Source organism: Fundulus heteroclitus, unplaced genomic scaffold, assembly GCF_011125445.2.
Source record: "Fundulus heteroclitus isolate FHET01 unplaced genomic scaffold, MU-UCD_Fhet_4.1 scaffold_154, whole genome shotgun sequence".
Taxonomy (NCBI): Eukaryota; Metazoa; Chordata; class Actinopteri; order Cyprinodontiformes; family Fundulidae; genus Fundulus; species Fundulus heteroclitus.
The window spans coordinates 212833-232739 of NW_023396566.1; the positions used below are offsets into that span (position 1 = coordinate 212833).

A 19907-nucleotide genomic window follows, 5' to 3' on the forward strand; every position below is an offset into this window, starting at 1 on the left:
CTAAGCAACAGCAAAAAATGGCCAGGGCAGCACTTAAAATATATGTTTTGAATTTGTTGATAATTATCGATATTGATCAACATGATTTCTATTTTAGCGATACGTTATTTTTCTATATCGTCCAGCCCTAGAAAAGCATCTACCAGGTTTGGAGAAAACCGAACACCAGATGTCAGAACCTGAAAATGGTGAAGCACGGCGGTGGGGGAATGGTGATGTGGGCTAAAAACAACATGGCTGCATGGCTTCTGTGTGCAAAGTTAGATTGTCGAAGCTTCCAGAAACCAAAGCAGAAACGTTGCTCATACTGTGATAATCCGCGTCAAATGTGATGAGGTGTATCTCTGATTTAGCGGCTGTTGGGAATCTTGTTGTTGTTGCAGCTGTCTGTGGAAGCACGAGTCAGAGGAACCGATGGAGAACCTGCACTATCTGCTCTGGAGTCAGATCCCCAGACGTGATGCGCCATATTTTAAGGATCCCGAACACAGCAGAGCAGCGCAGACACTTCATACCAACTGTAGAGCACGGCGGTGGAGGGTTGGTGATGTGGGAACATATTCTGGATTCACATATGAGCTGAAACTCATCCAGAAACCAAAAACAGCAGGTTTTAGGTTTGTTTCTGCACGGCTCTCGCTCTTCCTTTGCCTTTTTCTATTCTTCCTGCCCCGGCCTTCAACCTACAACCCTTTCCTTGATGGGCAGCAATAGTCGATTGCTGCTATCTTCCCCACTTGGCATCGTGTTCAAATGCTTCAGCAGCAGCAGAGTGACAAACCGCCTGCTTTTAAAGAGCTTATGATCAAGAATCAACGATCTATATCGTCACAATGTAGCTATATATACATTTTGGTTAAATTAATTAAATACATTTAAAAAAATGAAATGAATAAATTAAAAATACAAAATGAATTTCCACAAATGTGATTTTTTTGAATAAAAATGACTCGATTTGTTGGTTGCCTTCAAGATTTCTCATGTGTCTGTAAATCTAGATGTTAACGTGTAAAAATGTCCTTTTTTATGTTTTTATTGAGGTAATTTAAGGTCTATTGATTCCCAAAATGCCATGTTTGCTTTAATATGAGCTGCGCTCTGCGTGATGCTGTCCTCTCCCTCTCCGCCTCAGAGCTCCGCCTCGGATGTTGCTGCATGCTTGTTTATCTGATTACAGCCTTCCAGGAGCCGCTTTCTCCTTAAAGCGACACCAGTTTAATTAGTCAGCCTGAACTAGCAGCAGCAGCAGGAGCAGCAGCAGCAGGAGGAGGAGGAGGAGGAGGAGGAGGAGGAGGAGGAGGAGGAGGAGGACGGACACAGAGGCGGAGGATGCAGATGAAGAGCAGCATCCATCTTCTCTCTGCCTCCCTGATCTCAGCGCCTTGGAGGAGGTGATTATGAACCGCTCTGTAATCTGAGCCGTCATGCCCGCAGGAAAACCCTCAGCCGCCTCCTCCCTCCTCCTCCTCCCTTCTTGGATCTCCATCCTGCGGGACGCATGGACCGTGAATGCGTCACGTTTGTTCCTCAGCAGATGAGGAGGCGAATCCAGAGCGTCGGTGAAGCTGCGGAGCCTCCTGTGCGGCCTGCGTCCCCGCAGCCTCCTCTGTGAGGCACCCCCCCCCCCCCCCCCCTTCACCACCACATGGACCCCTGAGAATCGCCTTTGCGCCCTCGCTCCGCCGCAGCCGCGGCGCGCAGATGCGGCGCGCTGATGCGGCGCGCCTGGATGCCCGCGTTCCTCGCCGCGTCCCGGCCGCTCGCTGAGGCTCTGATCCGGGGGAGCGGCTGCCCGCGGCGCGGCAGGATGGTGCACATCGTCAGCGCGCTGGGACTCATCATCTTCAGCGTGGCGCTGCTCATCCTGTCGCTCATCAGCTACGTGTCCATCAAGAAGGACTTCCTGCCCGGCTCCCCCAGATACGGACCCAACGGAGGGCCCAGGATGTACATGTTCCACACGGGGTTCCGGTGAGTCCAGGCCCGGCTGCAGACGCGCTGGTCTCAGTCGGCTTCATCGGGGTTTGGGTTGAGCCTGGTTGGCAGGATTGTTCTGGTGGTGGATCAGAGGATCTGGTGAGGCCTCTCTGCTGGTGGAGGCCTGCACCGTTTCCATTGGCTGCTCTGAAAAGCAAAGCTGACTCATCATTTCACAGATGCTCAGAGGCACAGCTTGTGCAAAAGTCTCCAATCATCCCTCCGTTTCAGTCTGCCTTCCAAGCAGCACGGTTTGTTCATTTATTTTAGCTTAACCTATGAAAAAAACCTCAAATATAAAACCGACCAAAAGAAAATCAGATTCCAGGTGACCGACAGAGGCTACAACCTCTGAATTTATTGTATTTTATTAGGATTTTATGTGACAGACCAACACAAGCGGTGCATATTTATCATGTTTTTATCTGGATTTAGCTTCTTTCACTCTGATCTGTCTCTACGATGGGACAATCAGAACAGCTATTAGTCATGAAGTCCAGAAGCTGTGGGACAAGAAAGCCACAAGAAGTCCTGTTTGCAGTTAGTCACAAACCGTGGAGGGAAAACAGCAAACGTGTATGAGGATGAAAAATGCAATGCCTGGAGGACAGCTAACTGAACGCATCATCCACACGGTGAGACACGGTGGTGGCAGCATCATGCTATGTAAGATGAAGAGATGGATGGAACTGAATACAGGAACATCCTTTAAGGAAAACCTGGACTCTGCAAAATACAGTTTCCAGCACCTGAACAAGCATGTTCATGGTCTAGTCAAAGTCCAGACCTAAATCTAGCTAAATATCTGTGACGAAACTGGAAAAGTTATGTTCACAGAAGCCCTCCATCCAATCTGACCGAACCTGAGATGCTTTGCAAAGAAAAATAAGCAAGAATGTCAGTTTCTAGATGTTTAAAGCTTCTGGAGACATCCTTCAAGAACCTGCAGTGAAATATGGTCCTGCAAAAGTGTTGACTCAATAGAGGCTGAATGCAAATGCAAACCACACATTTTATTTGAACATGTTGAACACAAATGTGTCTATTTCTGTCCACTTCATGACTTTGGACTACTTTGTCTTGACCTGTCGCATAAAACACCAAGAAAATTGAAAGTTTTTCAACTAAACTCAATTCAGTTTTATTTATTATAGCGCCAATTCATGATACACATCATTTCAAAGTCAGCTTCCATCAGATCCTCCAGGTTGGTGAGAAAGTTTCCTCTCTAAGGAAACCCAGCAGGTTGCATCAAGTCTCTCCAAGCAGCATTCACTCCTCCTGAAAGAGCGTAGAGCCACAGTGGACAGTCGTCTGCATTGTTGATGGCTTTGCAGCAATCCCTCATACTGAGCATGCATGAAGCGACAGTGGAGAGGAAAACTCCCCTTTAACAGGGAGGAGAACCTCCAGCAGAACCAGAACCAGGCTCAGTGTGAACGCTCATCTGCCTCCACCCACTGGGGCTTAGAGAAGACAGAGCAGAGACACAGAAAGCACAGAAGCTCACATTGACCCAGGAGTACTTTCTATGTTAGAGAAGACAGAGCAGAGACACAGAAAGCACAGAAGCTCACATTGACCCAGGAGTACTTTCTATGTTAGAGAAGACAGAGCAGAGACACAGAAAGCTCAGAAGCTCACATTGACCCAGGAGTACTTTCTATGTTAGATGGTAATAGAGGATGATCTGCCTCCCCTGATGATGTCACAGCTAACAGAACACCAAACCAGGTGTACCTTCTATGAAGAGGAAAATGACAGAGAACAAAAAGTTAAAAGCTGAAATAACAACAAACAATGCAGATTGGAGAGCAGTAGGAGAACTCAGCAGAGTGAGAGAAATAGACCCTGATGTCCTCCAGCAGCCTAAGCCTATAGCAGCATAACTATAGAGGTAGCTCAGGGTAACATGAGCCACTCTGACTAGAAGCTTTGTCACAAAGGAAAGTTTTAAGCCTGGTCTGTTTGTGGTTTGAAGCTGATAAAATGTGGATATAAATACTTTTGCCCTGCGCTGTAGCAGCTAAACAGTACAGCAGTTAACACGCCTCTCATCAGACTGTTTATCTGTTGCAGACGGCTTTACGGGTCTGGAACTGTAGCTGAAAACCATTTTAAGAGTTTCAGAAAGGTCTGAATGCTTGGAAAGAAAACAGGAACAAGTGACGGACGCTTTAAGATCGGCACCACAGCCTTGGTGCTATTGACGTCTCTCTGCAGCTCCTGATAGCTGCTTCTGGTACCTCTGGTGAGAGCATGGATGTTTGCACAGTGCTGCATGTCACAGTGTAGGACACCAGTCAGAGATTACAGAAAGAAACAGCAGAAGCCTTCAGCAGATTTATTATCACACGTCACAGGCAGGAAACACAGCAGAGAGACAAACGCAGCTAGCATTTAGCAGCTAGCAGATAGCAGATAGCAGCTAGCATTTAGCAGCTAGCAGTTAGCATCCAGACTCATCAGGACTGAACTCCAGCTCTGGTGGTGGTGCTTGTCAATCGGCAGGCGTCACCACCGATGACCTTTACATCTGGACAGAACGACACCAGAAGAGGAACGGCGTTGTGTAAAAGTATTCACACCCCTACAGATTTCTGCTTCAGATCATCAGCTCATAACTCTGTTTTCCAGCAGCAGTTTGTGACGACTGCTGCTGGAAAACAGTAGTGGTGACGAAAACATTGGTGGAGCTCATGCAAATGACACTGAGACTCCATGTTGGGCTGCACAGGGGCTCAGAAAGAGGGTTCAGGGTTAAAATCCTTCCTTCTGCATGGAGTTTGCATGTGTGGGTTCTCTCTGGGTACTCCGGCTTCCTCCCACAGATCAGAAACACCAGAGTTAGGTTAATATCTCCAGAGTGTCTGCGTGGTTGTTTGTGTCCCTGCCCTGTGGCGGACCGGCGACCTGTCCAGGGTAGACCCGCCTCTGCAGTCCCTGCATGGATAAACGGGTATAGACAACAGATAAACATCATGTTGTGAGCCACCAATCAGCTTAATTTGCTGGATGTTCGTGTTAAAAAGTGTTAAAATATGTCGGTGAACTAAATATGGACGGAGATCTGGTTTGAGTGTCAGGGAGGGTTGAGAGGGCCGCCGTGTTTCTTGTTGACCCATTTGTAGTTAAGTTATGTTTTGGACAAGATGTTCCAACTTGATTTTTCTCCTTAATAAATAAATGAAAGGTATTTTTCGGATCTCAGGGAATCTTTTTTTAACCATCTGGTCAGATAACGAATGACCTGACCTTTTCTTTGTCTCCTGAAGTCGCTGCAGATGAGACCTTTTCTGTCTCGTCTGCGTCTTTAGAAAGAATAACCAGGAAACCTTTACGGCCTTTTCTGTTCTGGGTCCTTAAAATGTTGATATGCTTTATTTTGACCCTATTTTGCATCTTGTTAATAATCATAAATCAGATTTGTGGGCCGTGAACAATCAGAGCATCAAAGCAGCAAAAAGCTGTTTTTATTTGGCAGGAAATAAAAAACAATCTTCCAGTAAATCTCATTTTTTCTTGGCCTGACATGTTGTGTCACGTGTGCATGCTAAGATACCGCCGGTCTGATGGTCGTCCTTGGCCGCTGTGATTTACAACATTGGTTTTCTGTCCCGGCTGTGATCATTTTGGCCCCCCCCTTACTGTCATCGCTGGCCAAGGTTACGCTCCGTGGATGTGGAGAGAAGAGCCCCGCTGGTGGGCCGAGGATTAATTATCATCTGGCAGACGATGATTAAATACGGCGTTATGATCCAACACCTTAATGAAGGCTGTTAATTGATTTGATTCTCAAAATACAATCAGAAAACGTGCAATTTATTCACACTTTGTCCCGTTAAAAGCCACAAACATCCCGCTTTATGCAACAGACCATCACACTAATAAGAGGATTTCTCAAGGCATATTAGGGGAATCAGAGTAAAAGAGACTGAATGCAAACAAATGGACTGTCTGGGGGTTTTTATTGGTTAAAAATGTGAAGCATGCATCTTTCTCTTATCCACCGCTTCGCCTTGGTCTATCGCAGCAATTATCAAAGTTTGGACTCTGATCCAAACTTTTTTTCAGAACACCGTTATTTTTAAAGATTTATACCAATTACAGAATCTGTGATTAGAAGATCTGGAAGGTAATTTAATTGGGTCTGATCCTACAAATCTGTAGTTTATTTCAATCAAAGTGTCGCTGTACGGTTTAGGCTCAATAATGGCTGCGACTGTATTGGTCGCTGCAGTTCACTGGCTGGACTTTAAAGTCTTTTTTTAAATTTTGTTTATTGTGTGTGCAAACAAAGTCCTGTTTAGGTATGAGAACAAAATCAAGTTTCACTAAAATTTGTTTGTATTTACTGTGAAAAATTAGAGTCACTCCTGGTCTGAAACATTAGATGTTAAATGAGCCACAGAGGGTCAGACTGACTTAAACAGATAAACATCAAAATATGCATCTAGGTCAGAAATTCTGCGCCGTTTTATTTTGAAAGCGGCGTGTCATGCAACAGAGCTTTAAAGAAATTTGCCTTGTGTGAAAATATAATCTCCTCCCTTGTTAAATCATCAATTAAATGTAATGATCAACTTTCTTCATCACACTGCAGGCTGATTACTGTACGGCCTGCAGAATCAATAAATAACTTAGACAGAACCAGTCTGACAACACGAAGTAGGCTAAAAGATCTCAAAATGCAACAGCCTTTGCCTCGATCTAAAGAAATTCAAGAACGGAGAAAAAATAAAATCACAGAAACTATCTGGAAAGTGTTACAGATCCATGTAACCACAGTTAAAACCATTATAAGCTAATGTTAGATTAAACTAGGTTGTTCTTTTTAATCGCTAATAATTAAAAAGAACTGATTGATGCACAAAAAATAAAAGAAATTGAAACAATAAAAAAATATGAAAAAATAAACTGACATACAAAAATAAAAGAAATTAAAAGAACAATAAAAATAAAATAAAACGAAGAAAAGAAACTGGTCGACACAAAAATAAAATATAATAAAAAAGAAGAAGATAAAAGAAACTGATCAACACACACACAAATTTTTTTTATAAAAACATTTATTAAAAATAATTAAAAAAGAAGAAGAAAAAAAGAAACTGACACTGATTGGGGGTAAATATAATCAGCACCCTTTACAGAAAAAAAACCCCCAACTTGGGACGTAAGGTGCCGTTTCTTTTGCTTTTAGGTCGGGGTATAAATCCATAACAATTAATCACTAGCTGTTGCAGAAATCAGGTTTTTACCTTTGAATGTATTTGAAAACTGTTTCTCTGTCACATAAATTTGTAATAAAATTGACAATTGTGGCTCTAGTGTAACAGAATGTAGAAAATTAAGGGGTGTGAATACTTTTCAAGGCACACTAACCTCTAGGTTCACATGCTCTGATTAGCAACACATTTATTTAAGATTATTGAAGCTGCATAAAGGGGAAACCATAAAATATGGAAATCACAGCACTGTGCAAATAAATTTCTTTAGACTTTCCTAAAGCAGCCAGAAGCAAGAGCTTTCCCAGCTTTAGGAAGAACCGGGGCGGTTCTGATAACGAGGATCCATCTGTGGAACCGACAACTGTCTGTACCGTTCTTAAATCCCACGGAGAGCTGTTTTATTTCATATTTATGTCAACAGCACCGTAGCGTCTGCATGTTGGGGTCTTCCTTAGGACCAAATGTGGTGATGAAGATGAGAAGTGAGATGTTGTTTGTGCTTTTTTTTCACATCTCTGCTGCAGCGAGAGGCCACCTCGTAAACCCGACCTGAGGTGAATACAGAGTGATGTTTCCTTTAAAAACCCAGAGTCGCTCCATCGGCCGTTCTACCTGTCCGTTCTCCTAGAACCAGCAGCTTTTGCTTCGGCGCCGTTTGGCTGAAATCCTGCAGCCAACTGCAACAACTTTGCGTCAGCGATGAGACGAAGCAAAGTTGACCCTGACTTTGCCTTGGCCACTTTTTAATCTCTTGGTGTTGATTTTGGAACAGCATGAAAAGACAGAGATTAAAAATATGCTCTGAATGATTTGGGAAAGAGTTTTTCAGAGAAAGAATTTCAACCACAGAAACTGTGCTGCAGTTTTTCTTTTTAATCAAAACAGCGGGTCCAAAGAAGATTTATAAAGTGTACGCTCTTTCCTTTAAATTAATTGCACATTTCTACACCTTTAACATCAACTACAAAAATGATGTTAGATCTTGTGCATGGTAAAATTAGATTTAAGGTATAAATTGCTCATTGTTGTATCTCATGCTGCTTCTGATTCAGCGCTGCTTCTCTCTGCCTGAACTAGTCTAGAGGTCTGAATCCTGATGCGACTTTTAACATCCTGTTTAAAGCTGCAATTCTAAGATTTTTTATTGCTTCAGCGGCGCTATCATAGAAGTTTCTAACTACTGTTTATTGTTTGAAATTGTCACAGCTAAACATGTCGTATTTTAAGTTTAAAAGAGCTTTTATACAATTTAGATAATATCATCATGTTTAACCTAGCTAAAAAATGGAGGGGATAATAGTTTAAAACTACTGAGATGACAAAACTGTTTTTTTTACATGACATGATTTTACATGACATGGTTCATTATTTAAAATGTTTTTAATTGCCCCCCCCCCCAAGTCAAAATTCCTTTAATATTCAGGCTTTTTGAGACAGTAATTCTTTTCCCTTAGCATCGCTAGCATAGCTGTTAACTGGTTTTGATTGTTTGCAACAATCAAAGCTAAATGTGTAAAATCTTTAACCTTACATAAGCTTTTCTTATATTTTAGACAGTTTTATCAGTCTTTCCAGGACAGAAGAGGAAACTAATACGTTTAGCCTAGCTGACTGAAATAAAAAATCTGAGATAAAAAGGCGGGAAATGACCAAGATAGCTAATTACACATTTTTAAGCCCCTGACATTTTTAACATGGTTAGTAATAGAGTTTGTCATTTTTTCAATGGTTTACTTGCTGTCCAAATAAAAAAATTCAACTCAGATATTTTGGAATAATTGTTTCCTTTTTCTTTTGCATCGCTAGCAAAGCTGTTTTTGACCATTTTTAGCTTTTTTTGCAATAATCAGAGCTAAAATGGTGCAAAATCTTAATGTTAAACAAGCTTTTCTTCATTGATTTCTAGACGTTAGCAATGAAGTTTCTGATTTTTTTATTTTTACTTTCTGTCTGAGTCAAAATACATTTAACATTTCAGAATACTGGAATGTTTTACTGTAATACCTCTCTCTTTTCCTAATACATTGTTAGCATAGCTGTTTTTAATTGTTCTCAGTAATCAAAACTGAACATGTAAAATTTTAACATTAAATTAAGCTTTTGTTATATTTTAGCCAGCTTCTATCTCTCTTTTTGATGGGGATGTACAAGTTTAACCTAGCTGACAGAATTGAAAAGCAGGAAGAAATAGAGAAAAACAATTGATTAAATTCAATCAAATTCAAAAATACTTTATTTATCCCAAAAGGAAATTAAATCATGTGGCAAATTATGTTATTTAAAGTTGTCAAAATGCTCATAATTGTAATTTAAGGTTTAAATTAATTCTATTTGCTCATTTGCCCCAAGAGTCAAGATATACACATTTGTTTTACTTTTTTTTTAGCCAAGCTAAATGACATAGAAAAAAGGAAAGGCTAAATAATTATTTAACTGTAATGCTGAGCCAGACAGAGAAGCTGATAATTCAACCAGACATGGTGTTAAAAAATTTATTTAAGAAAGGAATAAACAAAAGTGTGGTGCTGGCAGGCAGAGGTCCAGAATGAGCGAGTAATGTGCAGAACAAACTGCAGAACAGGCAGGAGGGGGGAAGCAGGTTTGTGAGCCAAGCGAGGAAAATACAAGGGCTGAACAAGGTGCGTGATTAACAAACCATCCAAGTCGAGTCCAGAAGTCAGAGAACGAGGAGTCCGACCGAAGGCAAGGCGAGGCAGGAGAATCCGAGACGAGCAGACCTGGTCATACAGAGGAGATGTAGACCAGACCGCTGAGCTCTACTCGCTCCAGGCTGGCAGACGATCTGGCGCTGGCTGCCTGGGAGCAGCAGGCATCTGTGGGTAGAGTCACAGGTGGAACAACTTACAAGTAATTAGAACCAAGCAGGTGAGGCTGCTCCACTAATTAACTGGGAGGAGCAGAGCCGAATGTGGAAAACAGCCAAAAAACCAACAACACTAAAACAGGCAGCTTGTCGTTCTATTATATTTTTAAAGTGGCAAAACATACTTTTTTTTCAATAATAGTCAATAATATACTTTTAGACGTTTATCTCATGAAAGGTCACTTTAATTAGTAGCTGATAGCTGTTTTTTCATTCTTTTGGTTTGGATTTCTGGTCTGTAATAAAGGTTGTTAATGCATGAGAATCTCAAACCTGACAAGCTTGAAAAACCTTTAAAACGTGAAAAATCAGCTTTATTACTAAGCTTGCAAAATTAATGTTATTTAACCAAATCCTTTTTTAGTATATTTACTTATTTAGACATTTAACTAAAGGGGAATTCAAGTTTAGCTTCTTGTACTGCAAAACGTGTCCATCTTAACAAGTGATTTTTATTTTATTTTAGTATATTTGGGGCATTGAAACGTGAACAAATTAAATAAGAGCTGCAAACAACAATAATATTTTGTTAAACATTTGGACATTAGTATTAACAACTTGTTAAGATGGGCACTGTTGTGCAACATCTTGGCTTTATTAAGAACTTCTAAGCTTTTAATAAATAAGAATATTTCAGCAGAATATTCCAGAAAAGAGACTGAATGTCTGCATTTACACTGAGCCGACAGTGTAAATGAAACTGATTTTAATGCATCTGGTTTCTGAAAGCAACAGATTGATTTTATGAACTGAAGCTTGACATTGTTTACAGTTTTTTGGAAGCATTTTGGCGTTGCTAACATTCTGGTAACCAACAGTCAACCTGGAACATTTTTAGGTCTACTTCTGTCATAATTAAGCTTATTAGTCTTAATTATGATATGCTAAGTCTGATGTCAGTGTTACTGAGACCCATTACAAGCAGATAATCTGACAGGTTTTATTAAGGTAACCTTCAAGTGAACTGGAAGAAGATAAATAACTTTTAATATATATTTGACCCAGAAGAAGAAGCTATTTAGCATGTAATTATATATGAAATCAAACAATTGTTGTTTTATTGTCAGCCAAACATGCTGTTATGTTGTAAAAATAAAAAAACATATTGAGTCAGCAAACATTTTAGAAACAAAATGAAGCATTAGAGTGGAAACTGCTTTAAATCAATATTGCTTTATCGCTTCAAATGATCAACCTGTCAGATTATTGCTTCGATTCGTCTTAATTTAAAACGATTATCTTTCAATAACAATCTAAGATGTCCGACATTTTCAAGGAATCTGCATGCAGAAGAGCTAAAATGCTTCTGAAAACATTTTTAAAGTGGACTGGAAAGAGTGTCCTGATGCAGGAAAACTGAGTAAATGTGCTTGTTGCCTCCTGCTCTGCGCAGCTCCCAGATGGCCATGAAGTATCTGGATCCAGACTTCACTCCTCTGACCAACGCTCTGAGCGACGACCTGCAAAACGCCTCTAAATGGAGGTACAACAGCTCTGCTTTCACACAGCTCAGGTACGCCAACACCGACGCCAACACTGGCCGCTCTGGCAGAGTCGCTAACGGGCTTTTGGCACCTAGCAGTGAGCCGGGCCGGGTCGGCAGAGTGGTCTCAGGTTGTTGAGCGAAAAGCATCCGAAATGTCACAGCGATAGAAAATTACGCAATGTTTAAAGTTCACAAAGTTCACAAATGTGGATTACTTAGGGAAAAAAATCATATACACACACACACACACACACACACACACACACACACACACACACACACACACACACACACACATATATATATATATATATATATATATATATATATATATATATGCCTGTTTGGCAACAAAGTTGTCAATATAAATAGGGCAAATATGGATTATTTTGCTAACTGATTAATCTGTTGACTAATTGTTCAATTAACGGATCAATTATCATATAGCAGAAGGTGATTAATGAGGGATTCTTTACAGAACATGAACCAGGTGAAGCTAAAACTGCCACTTGAAGAGTTTTGTTTGAGGAGCATATTTACAGACAAAGAAGGTTTTTCATCTTAAATGAACAATGTGAATATTTTTGCTACAGTTTTGGCTTAATTGCAGCTCTGAGTGGGTTATTCGTTCAGGCAATAGCATGTTTTAGAGTCCGTATCCTCCAGTTATTCAATCACTAAATTAGTTGACGATTATTTCAATAATTGCTTACTCATGATTGTTTCAGTCCTTATCATTATACATATGTCTGTCTATCTATTTATTTATAAATATATTTGTTTGCGTGTATATGAATGTTTTTGTTTTTACCAGAAGAAAATGACATTTTGAGAAAGTAGAGCCGCTATATCCCACCTCGCTAATATTAATTATTAGTGGAGCAGCTAAAGTTCAGCATATTTCACAAAAACCTTGCATTTTAAAACTAGAATATCTGGAAGTAATGAAAACTATGGACACCCCATGATTCACCAGCCGCTAGGACCACCTTCAGATCATCCACAACAATCCCACATCACCAGCCCTCCATCGCTGTGCTTGACGGGGGGGGGGGGGGGGGGGGGGGGTCTTTAGGCACGACATTTCCAGAAGTGAAGATGCAATTTTAAAGTTGGTCACCTGTTTGTTTTAGAGCAGCAAACTGCAAAAAACTTCTGCTTTTACAGAGACTTTCACACTGAGGATCAGATAATTTATGCATTTCCTTCCTAAAGGCTGGAAATAAGAAGGCAGTTCTTATTTTTATCCTATTCAGATTTTCCATTTGGGTTCCATCTTAGTTTATTCACAACAATAACACACTTAGTTTGATTTGCTCTTTTATAAATTGCCCTTTAGTGAGTTTTGTTGCTATTTGCTTTATTTAAAACAACTAAATGAAACCGAGGTAAGGCACGTAGGAGATATTTGTTCTGATGCATCTGCTGCAGGTAGAAAAGTTTTCTAACAGCTTCCCATAAAGCTGCTTCGCTGTCTTGCAGGACGGAGATCTCTCAATACATCGACATCCCCCGCAACTTCACGCTGACCCGAGACTCCGTGCGAGTCGGCCAGCTGATGCACTTTGACTACTCCAGCCACAAGTACGTCTACTCCATCGGCGAGAACTTCCGCTCGCTGCTCCCGGAGGCCTCGCCCGTCCTCAACAAGCGCTACAACGTCTGCGCCGTGGTGGGAAACAGCGGCATCCTCACCGGCTCGCGCTGCGGCGCCCAGATAGAAAAATACGACTTTGTCTTCCGATGCAACTTTGCACCGACGGAGATCTTTAAGAAAGACGTTGGGCGTCGGACCAACATGACGACCTTTAACCCCAGCATCCTGGAGAAATACTACAACAATCTGCTGACTGTGCAGGACAGGAACAACTTCTTCCTGAGCCTGAAGAAGCTGGACCGCGCCATCCTGTGGATCCCGGCGTTTTTCTTCCACACGTCCGCCACGGTGACCCGGACGCTGGTGGACTTCTTCGTGGAACATCGCGGCCAGCTGAAGGTCCAGTTGGCTTGGCCCGGAAACATCATGCAATACATCAACAAGTAAGCATCACTACAGCGGAGGAAACTACGCGTGGTTTCAGACACACTGGCAGGAATAAAAATTATACAAAATGATTTAATTTACCGTCTCGTATCAGGCTCCAACAAAAAATGTGTTTTACTGGGATTTTATGCGACAGAGTAGAGCAGAAGTGTGAAGTGGAAGGAAAACAGTTCAGGCTTTTCTTTATTTCTTTGTACAAATAAAATCTAAAAAAAAAACCTACTTTGTAAAACCACCGTTCTCTGCGTTTCTGGCTGCAGCCGTCTTGATTCTCTACCAACTTTCAACATCTACAGACTAAAATTTCTGCTTTTCCGTCTTTCCTGAACAACTCAAGCTCGGTCAGACTAGATGAAGACCTTCTTTGAACATCAGCTTTCACGTTACGCCACACATTTTACGTTGAATTTAGGTCTGGACTTTGACTAGGCCATCCTAACGCATGACCGTGCGTTAATCTAAGCCATCCCAGAACATCTCAGGCTGAATGTTCAGGGTGGTCGTCCTGCAGGAAGGGGAACCTCCACCTCAGTCTCAGCTCTCCTGCAGCCTCTGACAGGGTGACGGAGATCCTCCCCACAGCATGCTGCTGCCACCACCACATTTCTAAGTGATGATGGTGTTTAGGGCACAGTGTCGCATGTACGTTGAGTTTCTCAGTTTTATTCTCATCTGAGCTGAGCACCTTCACCCACATGCTTGCTGTATCTCCTACAGGACTTGTGGCAAAGTGCAAAGAAAACTTCTTCTGGCTTTCCTACATCAATTGTTTTCTTATTGGGAGTTTTGTGCACAACTAACACTTGTCCCGTCAACACGTTCACCCACCTGAGCTGCGGACATCTGGAGCTACTCCAGAGTCACCAGGTCTCTGGGTGCTCTCCTTGCCTACTTTAGGTGGAAGTCCATGTCTTGGTAGGTTTGCAGCTGGTTCTTCCAGGATTGTCGTGAAATGATCTCCCTAAATTCTCCGATCGGCTTCTCCATCCCTACGGAAGAAAAGCTTCCCCACAGCATGATGCTGCCACCACTGTGCTTTACCTTGGGGAATGAGCGTTCAGGATGACGTACAACGCCCTGGTCTCCTCTGAGAAGAGCGCCTCCATGCAAATGTTTTCTGTCTCCTAAATGGTTTGTAACAATCTGCAAACAGGACTGTTCTTATTTCTTATCCGTAAAGAGCAGATTTATGTAAAGCTTGTCTAATAGATTTGTGGACAGATTCTCCCACCTGAGCTGTGGATCTCTGCAGTTCCTGCAGAGTTACCATGTGCTCCTTAGTTAAAGCTGTCCTTTCCGGCCCTGTTAGTGTTGATAGGTGAATATTTAGGATGATTTACAAACTTTTTCTGTTTTTCTGGTGACTGATTGAACAGTTGGTGGGGTGTGAATACTTTCGCCAGGTGTTGTCACTCATACGGAGGCTCCTGCACCTTTCAGCGCCTTCAGACTGTCAAAGAGAAACCACCATTGTGCCTCAGGGTGTCCGCCTTCATCCCTCTCTGTGTCCCGATCCTGTTTTTAGTCATTTCTAGACGCTAATGTGCTTTTGTTGTGAAGGAGCTTCGCTTTCTGTTTACAGCAAAGAGGAGATTTAGCCTCCAAAGCCGGATTATGAGGAGACAGCTATTTAACGAAGGGAATGAAAGGCGGCTGTAACTGTGCGTGGAAGGGGGTTTAAGTCCGGTGCTTAATGGTGTCGCTGCTAAGCAGGCTGCTGTAACAGTAACCTAATCTTTAGCAATCCTATTAAATGTACCTGCAGTGGAAGAATGGCCACTTTCAGGCAGCTTTGCACCAGATCCACGACTCCTGGAGACGCTTTTATCCAGCAACGTTTGGAGCGTCTCTCCCTCTGTGATGCCTTCAAAGCAGCAATATGAAGACATCAGAAATGGACGAAAAGAAGAGTTTTTTCTACGCTTCCACGCGCTGATAATCAGCATTTTTGCTTTTATATACTACAGTTTAGCAAATGTGTCAAGGCTTCTGGCTGATTGATGTCGAGGATTAAATCAACCAGCCTCCTAACTCCTTAAAAACTGATCAGAAGAAGTGAAAACTGGCTTTCCAGGGAGCGATCTCTGTCACATTAACATAAGAGAGGAGGCAATTTCTATATATTTTTCAGGATTAAATCATTTAGAATCAACGCTAAGAACTAATAATACTTCAGTTAAATAGAAAGAGCGGTAAAAGTTGATCACTAAAATTACTAATTAATCTACACACCAATTATAAAAAGAGAACCTTTGCTGAATTTTCAATAATCTAATTTATTGAAAGAACTTTCGAAATATTTCTGAAGTATCTGAAATGATTAAAACTGAGAAGGAACCTTCTGAAGGAAAGGTTTAATGGCCTAATTCTCATTCTGGTGTCTAACTTGGATTTAGGAAAGAAGAATTTTCCAGCATTCAGACCCATCTTCAGGAATCAGTCACCACCCAGTACCAAAAAAAAACCCTTTAACAGAGCATAGCTGCCCCCGGTCCTGTTGACTTTATCCGTGATGATGTCAGTATAAAGATTAGAAACGCGAGGCGCTGTGATTTAGTCAGATTGTATAAGAAGGAACTACCTTTAAACCTATAACTATCGGAGGAACGCTGTTTCTCATCATAACCTCTCCATAATCTGATACAGCAGAATAAAAAACATGAAAGTGACTATTTTGTTAAATCTCCAGGAGTAATGTTAAAGTATTGGAGCGCCCCAGCTAGAGAGAGCTAAAGATTAGGGTGATGGTAAGGAGGGTCTCCAGCCTCAAAGGCTCATCACTCAATGGTCAAAACACCAACAGAAACATGTATGAAGCCTTTTTTTACTTGGCATTTCTTTTTATATTAAAGATATTATAAAAGTAGAGAAATTCTTATTTTAAAGTGCTTGCACCACTTTTGTTGACTTTTGAGAGATGCCTGTCTCATTTCCAATCAGGAACAAGGGAGCTTACTCGACTGTATAGTTAAAATCATTTTTATCTGTAGAAAGAAATCAAATATCAAAATTGTAATTTTTGCTTCTCTGTTCTCTACAGTTACTGGAAAACCAAGCAGTTGTCTCCAAAGCGCCTGAGCACTGGGATCCTGATGTACACGCTGGCATCCTCCATGTGCGATCAAATCCATCTGTACGGATTCTGGCCCTTCGGCTGGGATCCCAACACCGGAAAGGAGCTGCCGTACCACTACTACGACAAGAAGGGCACCAAGTTCACCACCAAATGGCAGGAGTCCCATCAGTTGCCAGCAGAGTTCAAACTCCTCTACAAGATGCACACAGAAGGACTGCTGAAGCTCAGTCTTTCTCACTGCGCTTAGGGCTACAACTGAAGCGCTCATTTAAAATGCTAACCAGCACATCCAACGCACTAAATTACAGATCCAGACGTGGATTTGTGCCATTTAAGGAAAAGCTAAATCAGGACTCTAAGAGTAGATGGGTCAGGTTTTGGGAAGAAGCTAACCTTGCAAATGGCAACAATCTATTACAATGATGTGTTCGTTTTATAAGGTTTAAAATGAGAAATTAATCAAGCTCTTTTATATTTTCTGTTTTTTTTTTTGTGTGTGTGTCTTATATGCTAAATCTAAAATTTCAGAGTATATTTACAACGTTTGACCATCTCAACATCATTCTGAAGTGTGCAGAGAGCATTTGTGGACTTCATTGCTAGCGGGGCTCTGGAAGATGTGTAGCTAACAGTTAACAGCCATTTGGGTTTAGTGTGACAATGATGTGTTTAATAATACTGACTCCCTCTTTTAAAAGAGTTTATATAGCCCCAGATGTTCAATGAAAACCATATTTATGTTAAAAAAAAAAAAAAAAACTCTGACGGTTTGTTAGTTTCTCTAGATTGCTAAGTCTATTAGCCTTTGCATAGCAAGTTTATGCTAGCCATGCTAGCTGGCCATTTTTTTCTTCCATTGCACTTTCTTCTCCTTCTTCTTCTGATGTCAAAGTCACTTTATCATTTAGACCAGGGCTTTCAGTAAACCAGAGATATATTGAAAGATTTACTGATGGTTGGCTGCCGTAAAGCATCCGTAATGTTCAGAAGCTAATGTCAAAAGCTAACAGCTGCTAGCTGCCATTCTGGTTCTCAGTGAGACATCTATTTGCTTTCAAATTCTACAGTGTTAAGTTGACAAACACAATTAGCTTCTTGAAAAACACTAATAATCAGGTCAAGTAGTTTTATTAAAATTATACTCAAACATTAGCTGATGGTTTCCTGGCAGCCCTATAAAAATGCTAATGCCCATTTGCTAGTGTAAAAGCCAATAACAGTTACCTGTAATTTCTATTTTAGTGTTGTAATGATCAGTTTCCCACTTTTTTTTTTTTACACCTTTTAAAAACTTTTTTTTATTTCAAATGGTTCCATTAAAGCCATGCTTATACTCTTATTTTTGATAGGTTTTCTTACAGCACTAAAGGATTGCTAATGTTTTTTTTGACGATGCCATTGCTAATCGTATGCAGTTAGCTGTTGTTTCTATCATCAGCGCTGTACTATTCTGTTTTCTAATTCAGCTAAGTGCTTGAAAACCTGTTGTTTAGGTCTGGTGACATTTACATTTAAATTTAAGCTGATAGTTAGATGGTAGCCTTAAAAAAAAAATCGCTCCCAGCCATTAGCCGTCAGAAGTATTTTATACAGTAGAACTGCTGGATAAATTAAAGGAAGCGTTTTGTTGCATGTTTAAAAAGTGTAAAGTATTTTCTTTAATCTTGAGTGACTTAACTAGAAATTGGCTGCTAAAATAGTCTCTAACTGTAAATCTGCTAAAACCAAGGATAACAAGTGTGGTTGTTGCTGTTAGATTATAAATCTGCAAGGAGAGAGCGAAAAAGGGGCGAGCTACTGCGCAAATGTTGAATGTGCTGCACCTCCATCTATCACCCTGACCTGCACACCCTTGCTTTCCGCTTCATTGCAGACCGAACACTCTACCTCCTGCGCTGGTGCTGAATGTTGGTACTGGAGAGGCTGGATCTCATTTAAAGCTTAAGACTAAAGCAGGAATCTACTGATTAAGATGCTCTCAGATTGTAACCATAATGTCTCATTGCGACTGAGATGTTAAAGAAAATAACTTTATGCTGAGCATTAATTCCTGCTTAGCTTGGTTTTCCAGCTGAAACAGTGAGAGAGACTGAAATGAAAACACTTAGAGACTTAAAGCCACAATTTGTCACTGTTGATTACTCAGTGCAAACACACCATTCCCCTTGCATTTGTTCATTTCTTCACCAGCCTGTGGTTATCATCTATCCGCTAAGAATGGGTTAAATTGCTTTGAATAGATTAAGATAGTTATGGTCAGGCATTCCTTTTTATTTCCTGGACAAATTGTAAATTTGGTGGAAATGTTCTCGGCTTTTCATTCAGATGTGCATTCTCAGGTTTTTCAGACTGTATTAAAGTGGAATGTGATTTTATTGTTACTTGTCAGTCTCTAGTTAGCATTTTAAACTATCTTATTTTTAATCAATAATACTGATTTAAGAACCTTATTTCTTAATTTAATTGTGTTGCTGTTTCCGTCATCCCTTTAAAACAGAGACATTTATATGAAACCTTTGAACTATACTTGTTAAATATGAATGAATGTCTTCAACAGGCTTATTTTTCTGGTAAGTGAGAGTCGTGTCTTTGGCGTGTTTTTGTATGCAGCACCGGGTCTGAGTGAAACAACCTAAACTGGGTCTATTTTTGTAAGTTTTGCTGCATATTCTGCTTCCTGGCTGGATTTCTGTCTGCTTTTGTTTGTGAGTCAAATGTATAAACGATTAGAGATGTGTCTTTGACAAAAAGATTGTTTTCAGGATTCTTATCTTGCTTCTAAAAAGGGAAATATTATTTAATGACCTGATTTAATAATCACAAAATTAGTCAAAGTGGGCAATGTGGTTAGTTTTATCTTCTGTATAATTTTTCTAACATGTTTGGGTTTATATTTCTAGAATGTCTTTTTTTTTTGCATTTTAAATGAAGCTGCAGCTGCCCATCATATAAATATGTTGTCAAGGTTAACTATATACACTAGAACTACATTTAGATGTCACCCAAAAAGATACCGTTGTTTCAATTGATCTAATACTTGAAATAAACTATATCTACTCTGTATTAATCATTTAATCACTGAATAAACTCAACCACAGGTTTGTCAAAGTGTGGTGAACCTTTCTGTGTTTTTGCACATGTTACTTTGCCTTGCCATCTGCACAGTGAAACAGAGTAAACTGGCTTAACCAATTGTCATAAACTGGACGTAA

General features: G+C 40.7%; 1 protein-coding gene across 1 annotated transcript; it reads left to right on the forward strand.

Annotated features, from left to right (window-relative positions):
- The first annotated feature begins 1629 nt into the window (after positions 1-1629).
- Positions 1630-17945, forward strand: st8sia3 (ST8 alpha-N-acetyl-neuraminide alpha-2,8-sialyltransferase 3). Its single transcript, XM_012849267.3, has 4 exons — positions 1630-1971; positions 11483-11602; positions 13058-13615; positions 16660-17945. Exons 1-4 carry the CDS (start codon positions 1715-1717, stop codon positions 16940-16942), a joined length of 1218 nt encoding a protein of 405 aa, XP_012704721.2. The 5' UTR covers positions 1630-1714; the 3' UTR covers positions 16943-17945.
- Positions 17946-19907: the final 1962 nt, after the last annotated feature.

What these genes read in the sequence shown, in the direction of transcription:
- st8sia3 (XM_012849267.3), top strand. Translation starts at nt 1,715, where the DNA reads ATGCGGCGCGCCTGGATGCCCGCGTTCCTCGCCGCGTCCCGGCCGCTC. An exon ending in ATGTTCCACACGGGGTTCCG is followed by an intron (nt 1,972 to 11,482) that starts GTGAGTCCAGGC and finishes TGCTCTGCGCAG; the next exon opens with CTCCCAGATGGCCATGAAGT. An exon ending in TCTGCTTTCACACAGCTCAG is followed by an intron (nt 11,603 to 13,057) that starts GTACGCCAACAC and finishes GCTGTCTTGCAG; the next exon opens with GACGGAGATCTCTCAATACA.